Source organism: Thalia democratica, chromosome 5, assembly GCF_965202585.1.
Source record: "Thalia democratica chromosome 5, ktThaDemo2.hap1.1, whole genome shotgun sequence".
Taxonomy (NCBI): domain Eukaryota; kingdom Metazoa; phylum Chordata; class Thaliacea; order Salpida; family Salpidae; genus Thalia; species Thalia democratica.
In genome coordinates this window covers 21,091,211-21,104,649 of record NC_139169.1, presented here as the reverse complement: position 1 = coordinate 21,104,649, position 13,439 = coordinate 21,091,211, and the positions used below count along the sequence as shown (strand labels likewise).

Genomic DNA, 13,439 nt, shown 5'->3' with positions numbered 1-13,439 from the left:
CAACGAATGAACTTAAAAAATATAAGACAATAAAGAAAATCATTAATGCTATGATTGATATATAATTTGTAAAATTATTGTTCCTAACCTCAGTTTAAAACAATAATAAAATTAAATCAGGTTTTTACAAAGTGAGCCATATGGTCCCCTTGGGGTCTTTTTTTAAATTTAGGTGGTCAAAGGAAAGCCGTAACTGAAAAAGGACCCATAAGGTCATAATTTGAAACTTGCACTATTTATTTTCGAGTTGATGATGAAGAGAAAAAAAGTCTAAAGCGTATTAAAGAGTAATTTTGAAACTTATAGTAGATATTAAGGAAAAATTTAAAATGTTCACTAAGACCAGGGCTTCCAAAAGAGGGTCACTTTAGAAAGTTAAGGGTGTATAAGCTGCGAAGGACCAAAAGTGATATGGTTATTATTTGGAACTTCACTAGTTATTTACACGTGTTGATGAAGAGAGGAAAAAAGTTTTAGGCTTATTTAAGATTAGTTTTTTGAGTTCTTATTGTAGGGGATCATTGTTTTCTTTTAACTTCTTTAATGGGGGCCTTACAGAAATAAGTTTCGAAAACCCTGATTTAGATATAATGACATTAAACACAACAAAAAATTTTAAAAGAATTTTTGCAAACAGCTTATGTATACTCATGTATGTTCGGTATACCCTTCGGTCACGATCTGTTTATTTTCTTTATTTATTTGTTTTTTTACTTACTTATTTACTTTTTAATTTTTAAAATCTTTTTCGTAAGCTATCGCTGAAGACTACTTAGTTTAAAATATTCAGACCAAATCTTTTAACTTCAGTTTAAAAATACTTTTTATTAGATCTCACAAACCTTTAGTTAAATGAGCTTTTAATAGTTAAAGACAGCGTAGGAAATAAGCATGTTGCCGAAATTTTTTAGGTAGCATGATATTCAAATTGAAATAAACGTTAAAAAACGCACTTTGAATTATTGTTACTGTGACAAAGTAAAGCTGTATGCGGAGCAGCTAGAAATAAAAGAGTTTCGTTTTAAGTAAGCCTGATTGAAGTTCTACGAAATTTGTACCATTATTACTAAAGATTAAGTAAAAATGTAGACTAAGCTGTTTATTAATTAAGACTAATAATAAATTAAAAAGATATTAATCTGCATAAAATATTTTTCACCTTTTTATCTATTTAATCTTAAAAAGACAAACAATTCATATAGAAATATTACAAAAATTTTGTTTTGCGTGGACAAAAGTTTTTCTTAGTTTGATGCTTTTCATCGAAGTATATGGGTCCTAGGACCAAATATTTTGAGTGCTCTTTTTTTGTTGTTCCATAAACAATATACATACTAAAAAATTAAGAATGTAGTTGTTTTAATTCTATAAATATGTGAAGTATTATAAATTTAAACATCTAAATATTTGATACGACTCGATAACCGAAAGGTTCCTTTCTACACCACGTTCTTAGACCAAACTTTTTGAGCGCTTTTTTATCGTTCAATAAACATTATTATACAAAAACTAAACAACTAAGCATATAATCATTGTATTTTTTGTAGTAGAGATAGAAAGATACTTCAGAAACTTTGAATGAAAATAAATTAACAAGCGTGTACTACTAAGTCTTATAAATGTTTTATATCTTGTAAAATTTATCTGCACTTTGTTCTCTGACTTTCAAGAACTAAAACTAATTTTTGAACTTCAACACGTTTGACAAGAAATTCTTATCAGTTGGTAAGTTTCTAGTCTTTCACTAGAAATTTCTAGATTGAGGCATATTAGTTTTGGTCATTTCATTGAATCATTCTAACAAAAAATGTGAGTAGAAATTATTAGTAAATTGTGTATAATTAATTAAAATTAGTAGATTAAACATAAAAATGATCGTTTTTAAAATAATATACTTTTATAAAAAAATATTGTGCTAATTTGATTTTTGAAATTGTTTTATTTTGAATGTAGCTTGTTTAAAAACTTAATTTTTTACCAAAATTTTAAAGTAAAGCATGTAAATTTATTAATAATCAACTTATTTATAAATGTTTTTATTTTATCTATATATACTTTATTTATACTTCCTTTATTTATAAAAAACAGACATAGCTTGAATGTATTTTTTTTTAAATGTACTGATAATAAAGTTTTAGTTGTTTATGATTAATTACTAAAATCTAACCAACTTTTGTTTATTTGAATATTTATTTTCAGACAATTTTATTAAGGGCATTTATCTTATTTTATATAGTTTTTACTAAGCTATAAGATGTTTTTTACAGATATTAATAGTTCAAAATAATTTTTGAGTCTTATTTGGAGGCTAAAATAATTTCTTATTGGAATCACCACCTAAAACGGCAAATATAGACTATTTCACTAAATATCTATCTTCTATGTTTTTGTGATATCTACCTTAAACTTTTAGGAAATGCACTTAATATATTTAGAAAATTTCATCGGAAAGAATTCTAAAAAAATCAAAAAATATAAATATTATGTAAAAAATAGACAAAAAAACTGTTTTTATTTTTTCATAACATTTTTAATATTTATTTTTTTTATTTTATAATACTTTTTTTTTGTTATAATATTAACATTATTAATTGAAAATATTACATGTATAACAGGAATTTTAGATTTTTTGCCAAAATTCTAAAATCTTGGAAAAAACTAGAATTTATGAAGTTTTGAGAAAAGCCTGGTATGTTAATAAACAATTTTTACATGCTAAGTAACACAATTTATATAAGATACAGTAAATCTGCCATGTAAATAAAAAAGTATCAAAGAACACTATATATGTAGCTTAACAATGTTTTTTTCAATGTTGTTATACTGTTTAAGATATCTTTAACTCAAGTTTATTTTTGTAAACAAAATGGGTCAAAAAACTTGTATTTTAAAACCTTAAAAAAAAATAACAAAAACCTTCGGCAAATCTGTACTAAACTTATTTTGTATATAATCAAAACCTCATTATAATATCCTATGATAACATAGAAAAGTTATTCATAAATCCAGGTATTTTTATTAGTTTTTGTGATTTGTTCTCATGTGATTTTTCTAAAAATCAGAGTTGCCTGACACTTGTAACTCAATATATTTAGAAGTTTTTGAAAATCTCAGGATGACTCAGTTAAACTCAGAATCTTTCAAATTTGTTTTTAAACTCAGACTGGCTCCTAATAATATTTTTTATAATAAAACTAGAGATATTTTTAATATTTTATTAAATCTCACTCCTTTTTTTTTCTATTTCTCTATTTTTTTAGTTGATTTATAAACTTTTCTGTTAATATATTAACTATTTTGTTGAAGAATCTGATTTTTATTGGTTTACAATTTAAAAAACTAGTTTAAAAGATTTCAAAAAAGTCAAGATAACTTGTTTTGTAAAGAGATTTGTAAAAAGTTAAGGGCATAGGGGGTAAACACCTTTTTGAAATTTGATCTTATTTTATATAGTTTTTACTAAGCTACAAAATACTTTTTAGAGATTTTAAAAATTCAAAATCATTTTTGAGATATAGCCAGTCAAAGTTGGAGGCAACAATAGGTTCCTTATGGGAGGTGCAACCTAAACGGCAAAAAATAGACTATTTCGCTAAAAAAATATCTTCTCCTACGTTTTTTGAGATAACTACCTCAAACTGTTAGGAAATGTTCCTTGAAACATTTAAAAAATTCTGTTTGAACAAAATTTTAAAAATAAAAATTTTATAACAAAAAAAAACAAAAAAAAACTTATTAACCATTTTTAAGTTTCTTTCCAACAGAATTTTCTAAATATATCAAGGAACATTTCCTGAAAGTTTGAGGTAGTTATCTCAAAAAACGTAGGATTAGGTAGATTTTTAGTGAAATAGTCTATTTTTGCTGTTTTAGTTTGAGCCTCCCATAAGGAACCTATTGTTGCCTTGGACTTTGACCAGCTTTATCTCAAAAATTATTTTGAATTTTTTAAATCTGTTAAAAGCATCTTGTAGCTTAGTAAAAACTAATTAAAATAAGATCAAAAAAGGGTGTTAACTCCCCTATGCCCTAATCCCCCATGCCCTTAAGAGACAGTTTGGGTCACTCATGACAGTTTTTTTACTCAAAGAGTGACAACCATGGCCTTTGTAATGAACCCTTGATGGTTCATAAATTACTCCAAGCTGACTCTTCTCCTAAATCACATACTGTTATCTGTATAATTTTTTGTTTAATTTGTTTTATATATAATTTTAATTGTATTTATGTTCCATAGCTAGATTAACTTAATTTTTGATAGTTTTCAGAAACTTTTTTTTTCAATTTTCTCATACATGAGCTAGTTAATACTGTCACTCAAGCTGTTTTTTCCCTAAAGAGTGACAGCCTATGAGTTAAGAATTTTATTTTGTTTAATTAAGGTGACTAAAAATAATCACATGCTTGTATGGTGACAATAAAATATTTAAGTTTAATTTAAACTAAATGGCTTAGAACACAATTATTCAACACACCATTAAAGCCATATGGGGGTCCAACAATTTTTTACATGCAAATAATTTTGGTATTTATATTTAAGCTTTAGGTGGAGCTACAAGCCAGTTGACATATGTTCAAAAAATACCATTTAACTTCTGAGATATTTTATTTTTTGTGATAAGTTTCCAATACAAACTATTGAACACAAAATTTTTGGGGTCAATTTTCTCGAAATAAAAAAAAATCACTAAAAATTCATTTTCTCTTTCATTTTTCAAGCAATCTTCTTCAAATTTTCAGGAAATTTTCCTTACATTATAAGACAAAAAAATACTTATGAATTTTAATAATCTTAAAAAATAAAAGTTTTGTTACAAAAAAAGTTTTTTTTTTAAATAAATATTTTCACTTAAATTTTTATAAAGTCCAAAGTAATGTTTTTTTGTTATTATATAAAGATTAGACTGAAAGTTTGAAGGAGGTTGCTTGAAAAGTGTAGCAGGAGATAGATTTAAATAAAAAAAAAGTATTTTTTGCTGTTTTAGTTTTCTTTTCTTTCCTTAGGGAACTTTTTATGTGGCCTGATTTTGACCGGTCATAACTCAAAAACTAAGATGAGTTTTTTAAAACAGTAAACAGCAAAAAGCTTAGTAAAAACTTTAAAATAAGATCAATTTTTAAGAAGTATGGCAACCCCCTATGTCCTTAGATTATTCTACTTCTTGATGATTCAAGTTTAAATAAGAATTTTGGCTGTTTTAATTCAATACAAATGCATAACCATGAAAGTATTCTAACAAAACAAACATTTAAAAAAGCAAATTAAAATAAATCAGCATGGATCTTGCTAAGATGATGGTGGCTAACGTGTGGATGGACCGCGCCAAGTTTGAAGAGGCTGAGATGAAATTTCACGCCCACAATGCCGGACCAGCCCCTGCCAGCCAAGTTGCTGCTGCTGGCGATGCTCAGCCTGCCGTTGAACAGGTTTGTATGTTATTAAAAATTCTAAACTTGAGTAATTAAATAAATTTAACTTCTATTACTTAAAAAGAATGGTGAATTTCAAAATATCAACTATGTGTATGCCCCATGATTTTCACTCTGTCATACTAACAATTTTATTATAGTAAAATCAATCACTAATATATTCAAAATTTTTAGTTCTTGTTTTGTTATAACTCAACTACAAGCTTTTAGGTTCCTGACTTAAATGAGCTATTAAGTAAATATATAAGTATCTTAAAGTAAATAGTGTTGTATAATTAAAGAAAATTAAGCTATAAAGAAAAATAAATATTTTTAATAAAACTCAATAATGATCTAAGTAGTATTACAATAAAATTTTTGAAGAAAAGGACAAATTGCTTTTTTAACGAATATATATATTTTAAAAACCTTAGGTTAAAAATAAATGATTTGAAAATAATGTGCTTATTAAACCTATTGTTTTATAAATATCTATTTATTTAAATTTAACATGGTGTAATATATAAGTATTAATAATTTTTAATATTGTTAAATAAGTTATAGAATACAACTTAGATTCTTGCATTCTTTTCTATATATTCTATTTTGAACACCTAATTCAAGCCTAATTGTTTTTTGGTCATCCAAATTTATATTAAGCTTAACCACAATTTACCATAAACTTTGCCATTCAATTAATGCTAAGCTGTGCTTCACAAGTAGTTTTTATACAAACAAGTAATTTGGTGTGAAGTAATTTGAAGATGTTGCGGTGGGTAGTAGAGGTATTTGATTTTTGCAGGCTCCCAGCAGTTCGTCAGTTGTTGTCAAGCTGATTGCAGACGCCAGGATGAAAATACTGAATTCCATGAACAGTATTAATAACCCAAAAGTCAGTTTAAAAGAGACCAACACTAACACAATACATGTTCTGTTTATATATAAGCGTGTGTGATGATCTTTTGGTGATTAATTTTGCATGTTGATTTGTTTTGTTAGAGCAGAGCCATGGGGTCGGCAACCAAATGGTTTTGTTAAATAGTAATTAAAAAAAAGTAGTAAAGATAAAAAAAGTCAATAAATTACTACCACACCTTTTAATGACAAGTAGAATTAAGTTACCTTATTTCAATAATAATTACGGTATTAAATAATTAAATAAGATCTAGGTTGCCAAAAACCTGAAGTCCAGGAAAACTTGGAATTTAACAAAAAAAAAAAACTGAAATTTAAGAAATGTTGGAAAAAAAACTTGAATTTTAAACAAAAATCAATAAAAAATCTGAAATTTTTACCATTTTGACATGTACATAAACAAAACTTGATCAGACAAAATAATTCTATCATAAAAAGAAAAAAAAACTTAATTGAAAAATATAATAAAAGTAACCTAACAGTATCTTTTGAATGTTGTTATATAAATTGAGACAGTTTTTTACCTTGAGTTTTAGCTTTAATAATATACTAAATTGGACCAAAATCTTTTTTTAAACCTGAATGAAATTTACAAAAATCATTGGCAACCCTGTACGATGCAAGTTTTAATATGAAGAAACTGATAATTTTACATTATTTTGTTGGTTGCCGACCCCAAATGTTTGATTATTGACTTAAGTAGTTATTAGATTATTTCAAAGCTTGTCATTATGAATTCATAATGCTATAAACATGCTGAAATTATTTGTATTTAAAATACATTGTAGTAAAAATAACAAAATACTTTTATGATAAAACTTAAACAAATGTGAAAATTGTTATTAATATAGCTTTAGTATTTATGTTTGACTGAAGTTTGTCATTGTATATAATGAGAGTACTTGTTTTTTTTTTTCGTATTTCAAATTTGTTTATTTTATCTAGTTTTAAACAATAATATCTTACAAATATTAAAATATGTGTAGAAGTTTTCAACTATCTATGTAAGCCATTTAGTTAAAACTTTCTATTTCAATAATTTTCTAAGTTTGTTATCACAGTTAAAATACTTTTCACACTGACATATTTTTTTTGTAGAATTGCTAGTTTAGCATCAAGGAATGATACAAAAGTTAGCAAAAAAAATCAATAAATTAAAGAATCCAAATGCTTTTTTCTTTGCTTTTCAATTTTAAGTTGCTATAAAGTTCACATGTTTCGCATTCAATTTCATTAAAATTCTTATAAAATATTTAGATGGCTTAGTAGCAATTGATATGTAATTGTTCAGATAGAATGAGCATATTAGACTTCATTGTTTTTTAGTAAATGCATCTAAACCAAATAAGTTGGTGATGTTATAAATTGTTGTAATTGTGGTAAAACCATTAGCTTTATATTTTTATCACAACACAGGAAAACAACTTTTTGTTGGTGAAATTAGGTTGAAAAACGTAATTGCTCATGTTTTTTATTTCGCTTTTGATTATATTTATCTTGATATTTATTTTGCTATATTTTGTTGCAACCAGACTTTATGTTATACACCTCTTGGTTGATTTAATTTTGAATGCATGTATTTAAATATCTACCTGTAATGTTACTCAAACACTAAAAAAAACTGTTATTTTAAGTTTTTTTATTTGTTTATTATGAATTGAATTTTTATCTATTAGTGCTTCCATGATTTTGTTTTATTTTAAACTATGTCATTTGTCTAGAGACTGATCTTAAAAATATTATTTTTAATTTCAACAAGTAATTATACTATCAAATTTATTTAATTTTGATATTTAAACTTAGTAGTATTTAATTTGTTTGTAATAATTATTCGTATTGTTCGAGTTGAGATTTTAAAATTATGATATCACTTTTCGCTAGAAAAACAACAATCTAATTTTGAATAACACAAATGTGAGCTTGATCACTAAAAAGAAAGGTAATTAATTAAACTAAATTATTAATTAAAAAACCGTAATTTTTCAACTTTTTTAACTCTAATACCAGTATTATTAATAAGTTGATCTCAGTTTAATTATAAATTACCCTAATTAATAAAAGAACTTAGAAATTTTACTCTACTTTTATAAGTAATAAATTTAGCAAAAAAAATCGTATTAGATAATTGTGAAAAGATATGAAAATCAGTTTGTCTCAGAACAATATATTAATATTAAAAGTAATTTATACATAACTAGGTTAAAATAAAATTAAAAAAACACTTTCAATATAACAATTCTTAATTAAAAAACTAGTTCCTAAAAACAAAACCCTGTTGCACTAAGTTAGTTAATTTCCCTAGCTTAACATTTACTAAATTTTAATGTAGTATGTTTGATAGATACTTAAAATACTTTAAAATATAATTTTTACTCTAAATCTAAATAGAATCTAATATATGATCACCTTTATTTTTATTTTGATGTTTTCTATTGCCAATTAATTTAATAATGGTTTCATGTCCTGATTATTACTTGATAACTGAATTTTTTTATTTTATATATTTAAATATTGCAATATAATTTTTTAGCAATTAATGGTTAAAGCAGAGATATAAACAATTTGTGCTTATTATCATTGTGCTTACAATTTTTTTATAAAATAAATTAACCTAGTATGTACATCAGTTGGATAAATTGTTATTTTTAATTAATTTCAAATATTAAGCTTGTGCAGATGCAGTGTTTTATAAATTTAAGGTTACATAAGACCATTTTGTTTTGAACATACAGTAGGCAAATATTATAAGGAAAAAATGTATACTATTGATCAGTTAAATGTTTATTCCCTGTGTTTAATCCCAACACATCAAACAGCCGTCGGGCAACGTGAACGAGCTGGTGAACCAGCTGCAGACGGAGAACGCGTGCTTGAAGGAGCAGGTGAAGGAGCTCACCTCAAAGTTCGCCGCCCTCGACGCCAGGCTCGCTTCCGTCGAAGGCAAGATGGGCGCCCCTCAAGCTCCCGCAGCTCCCCAGGCCAAACAGGTTTGAACAAGTGTTCTTGAAGGTGTATAAGATATTTCATAAGGCGTTCATTTCTGTATGATCAAGATGTTTTTAGATGTGCGTAGTCACATTAAAGTTTTCGAGTCAAATGAGAGTAATCATATATATAGAACACTAAAAATACTCTTCACTTTTATGTATAATTAAACTTCATAATAGAATAAAAACATGATAAAAAAGTCCAATAAGATATCAACAGAGTGAACTTATTAAATAACAAATAAAAAGTTGTTTTAGTTTGATTCTATGATTATTACACACAATATTTTATACATGATAAATTGTGTATTTCCAAAAGATAACAAAATAATTCACAGACATTAACAATTGTTACCAGTCCGTTATCAATTTCACTGAGAAAATTATTAATCTTCATTTCTTTTTTTAAATAACAAACGCAATCCCTCCATAATCAACTACATTTCACCCGAGACCAACCACTGAGTGGTTCAATTTTTCTCACGTGATTGAACCATCACATGTGTCTCGCAAACCAAACAAGGAAACCGCCGTTTCCACCGCTAACACTGTCGACCGGGCATTGCTAAAATGATCTGTTGTGTTTTTTAAACGCGACATTAGCAGCTTGTATGCCCTACTTGGTCACTGGTGAGCGTTACATTTGAAAGCAGTTAATCAGTTTGATTTAAATGTACATATATATATTATTATGAATAAGTTGATTTGTTAATTTTCTAATTAATTTATAAACGTGAGGATACTGAAAACTGATATTGAAAACTTATCAAGTCAAAAACTCTAATTTAAAATTTTAATATTTGTTTGTTTCTTTATTAATACGTAGCTTTATCCCCATGTATGTATCCTCATCCTCCCATATATTAATCACTTTTTAAAACCCACAAGTTTCGAACGAGAACTGTGAAAAATTACACGTTACAAGTTAGAACTTGATGTTCTTCTTGTACTTATGCTCCTGGTCCAGCACCCTTCTGTATAGAATATAAAAACACAACCTCATATGTAAATATAATATGAATCCCATATACAACCAAACTGCAGGCTGCCAAGGAGGAGTCCGACGACGATTCAGACGATCTGTTCGGAAGCGACGACGAGGAAGACGAGGAACAGGAAAGGATCAAGGCGGAGAGGATCGCCGCTTACAACGAGAGGAAGGCTGGAAGTTGGTTTCAAAATTATTAAATTATTAGATTATTACATTTAAATCAATTTGAAATTGTTTAAAATCTTTTGATTTGTTTGTCATGTAAACGGCATAAACACATTTGAAATTTTCTTATTCATCAATTTCTGGTTTTAAAACTTGAAAGCAAATGTTGATCAATTGAGCTGATTTATACCAAATTAATAGCATAGTAGTTTTTAAAGTAATTTAATGAGAAGCACAAAAATATAGTTAAAAAGAAGGTACTTCTCTAATGACTTAATTTTTTTAATGATTTTAATCACAAATGTTAATAAAGTAGTTATATGTAAACATACTTACAGAGAAGAAGGTAGCAGCAAAATCTTCAATCCTTCTCGATGTCAAGCCATGGGATGATGAAACTGACATGAAAGAGGTATGCACACAATTCAATATAATTAAACTTCGTTCATGACTGTTCTGTTTTTAAACATTAAAAATTATAATTACATTATAATTAATTAATTATCAAAAGTTAATTTTATTTAATAGGTAAAGTTGCACACTGAAATTACTAAAAATATTTATCTTTAGTCCTTATTTAAGTAAATATATTTTTAAAGTAGGTTTAAGCGTTTATAAATTATCTACATAATAATTATAAACCGGAAATGATAAATGCAGAAAACCAATGAGTAATTTCAAAAATACATAACAACAATTTAATCATTTACAATAATGCTGCATTAAAAACTTAGAAAAAAGTAATTACCAGCCACATACCGATGCAATGTAAATGTTAAACAGTAACACCGCAGCATTCACCTTTTTTGAGTTTTAACATTAACAACCAAGCCAAACTAGCGAAATGTTACCAGGTGGAAGCGAACGTGAGGTCGGTTGCTTGCGACGGATTGTTGTGGGGAGCGTCAAAGCTCGTCCCGATCGGATACGGAATCAAGAAGCTTCAGATCAACTGCGTCATCGAAGACGACAAGGTGAGATTTGTATTTCACAAGTAACACTTTTGTTAATTACTTAAGTTGAATGGATAAATATACAAAGTTCTGGTTTTGAACATTAAAAAGGGGGTTTCGGTTTCATAATTTGAATTTGACTAAGTTTCATTCGTGTATTGCGTTAAATTATACTTTTCTCACAAATTGAAACATTGTTAAAATTAAAAGCTGCTACAGTAAATAGAAAAATAAATTGATGAAAAGATATTCTGATAGTGGTTAAAAGTTAAATAAATGACTGAATTTTTTAAAGCAGAAGTTTATTTTTTTAAATAAAAGTATTTTAAAATAAATTTTAGAATAATGCAATTAATTAAAAAAAGCTTATTTTAACATATTTAATTCAGCATGAGCTATTAAATAAACAAAACAATTTTGTTTCAAGTTTTGGCATGAGGTTTAGACTGTCAAAAAATGGCAATTTTCTTAAGTATTAAAATAAGCAAAGTAAATGAAAAACAGTAATGGTATAAGCTAATGAGTGTTTTAAATTGTTCCATGTACACAGCTTTAAATATTATATTTTTGAGAGCAATTTTACTTCAGTGAGTGAAAATCGATAAACATAATGTTTACAAGTTTACTACTCATATTTTTCCATTAACTTTCTAATATTAAACAGGTATCAACCGACTTCTTGGAAGAGTCTATCACTGCTTTCGAAGATCACGTACAATCTGTTGATATTGCTGCATTCAACAAAATTTAATCTGCTTTATTAAATTTTTTATATGTATTTGTAGCTGATATTTATGTGAGACCTTTTTCACAATTTAGTTAAATCTTAGCTCAATTGGTGTAGCTCAAATACTTAATAATAAAATAACTTTTTACAAATTTCGGTTTTTATGTTTATATTAATTTATTTAATGGCAATTAAAGTTCTAATTTTTAGATTAATTTTTAGACTTTTAGATAGATAAATTGTTAATTTTATTAAAGTGAAGGTCCCCATCTTTTAGTTTGTTAAAGACTCCATGACAGTTCAGAACTTTTGTTAAAACCAAAATAGAATAGAGTAAAAATTTTTGATGAAAACCAATAAAAAAAATTGCATTCCTTTTTATTAGTTTAAGTTTCTAATATAGATAAATTATTAAGTGTCTAAAAGCCAGATAAGATATTTTTACTAAAGAAAAAGACGAATATCGACAACTGAAAAGCTAGGAACAAACTTGGTTAGAACTAAAAAAAAGTAAAGCACTACTTTTATTATAGTTAACTTAAGTAAATGGTCAAAACACAACTGTATGAAGTGGTCAAATTTTCCAGACCAGCATTCTAATTATCGAGGAACTTTTTTCTGTACCCTTTCTTGCGTATGTTTGATAAGGTCTTAGAACCTGGCACTAGACTATTAGTTTAGCAGTGCCAGGTATAAAATCCAGCAGCATTTTTTAGGTACACTATTCAGTGAGAAAACAGACAAGATTTCTCTGTATAACGTTTACAATTTATTTGTAAATACTTGGATAAAGAGACATCTGATAAAATATTAATTTTTCTATTCAATTCAATAACTCTTATAAAGCCTAAAAATAGGTAAGGAAAGTTTTATACAATAAGCCAGGTTCACCATTAGGCGTCTGGTATATTAGAAAAATAAATGAAACTTTTTCAGCATTTCTGAAAACTAAAACCTGTATTGATAGCAAACATCAAAATACATCTATCTATTCATATCACTTTAACTATTCGACTCTTTTTTATAAGCAATAAATTATTACTGGTACAATATGTCCTTAATGAGCCGTAGATGTGTATATTTGGAGTCCTATATAACAGTGTTGTCAAAAAAACCTAGTATTTCAAAAAAAATCACAAAAATTTTTACATGTAAAAGTATTCATTAGATATACACGATTTATCACATAGGAATTTTTATCTATCTAATAACACAATTATGTTAACTTTAAAATATTTTTTATATGTTGTTTAAATTTTTAAGACAGTTATTTACCTTGAGTTTTATACTTG

General features: G+C 26.5%; 1 protein-coding gene across 3 annotated transcripts; it reads left to right on the top strand.

Moving 5' to 3' along the window:
• Positions 1 to 1,681: 1,681 nt before the first annotated feature.
• Positions 1,682 to 12,299, top strand: LOC145835383 (elongation factor 1-delta-like). Of its 3 annotated transcripts, XM_082942945.1 has the most exons (8): positions 1,682 to 1,809; positions 5,277 to 5,427; positions 6,212 to 6,301; positions 9,141 to 9,311; positions 10,356 to 10,479; positions 10,806 to 10,879; positions 11,322 to 11,441; positions 12,085 to 12,299. In XM_082942945.1, exons 2-8 carry the CDS (start codon positions 5,278 to 5,280, stop codon positions 12,169 to 12,171), a joined length of 816 nt encoding a protein of 271 aa, XP_082799071.1. In that variant the 5' UTR covers positions 1,682 to 1,809; position 5,277; the 3' UTR covers positions 12,172 to 12,299. The 3 variants fall into 3 exon arrangements, with proteins under 3 accessions (XP_082799071.1, XP_082799073.1, XP_082799072.1); XM_082942947.1 differs by lacking the exon at positions 6,212 to 6,301; XM_082942946.1 differs by lacking the exon at positions 1,682 to 1,809 and having other exon boundaries at positions 5,262 to 5,427.
• The last annotated feature ends 1,140 nt before the right edge of the window (positions 12,300 to 13,439 follow it).

What these genes read in the sequence shown, in the direction of transcription:
- LOC145835383 (XM_082942945.1), top strand. Translation starts at nt 5,278, where the DNA reads ATGGATCTTGCTAAGATGATGGTGGCTAACGTGTGGATGGACCGCGCC. An exon ending in ACAGTATTAATAACCCAAAA is followed by an intron (nt 6,302 to 9,140) that starts GTCAGTTTAAAA and finishes CACATCAAACAG; the next exon opens with CCGTCGGGCAACGTGAACGA. An exon ending in ATGAAACTGACATGAAAGAG is followed by an intron (nt 10,880 to 11,321) that starts GTATGCACACAA and finishes AAATGTTACCAG; the next exon opens with GTGGAAGCGAACGTGAGGTC.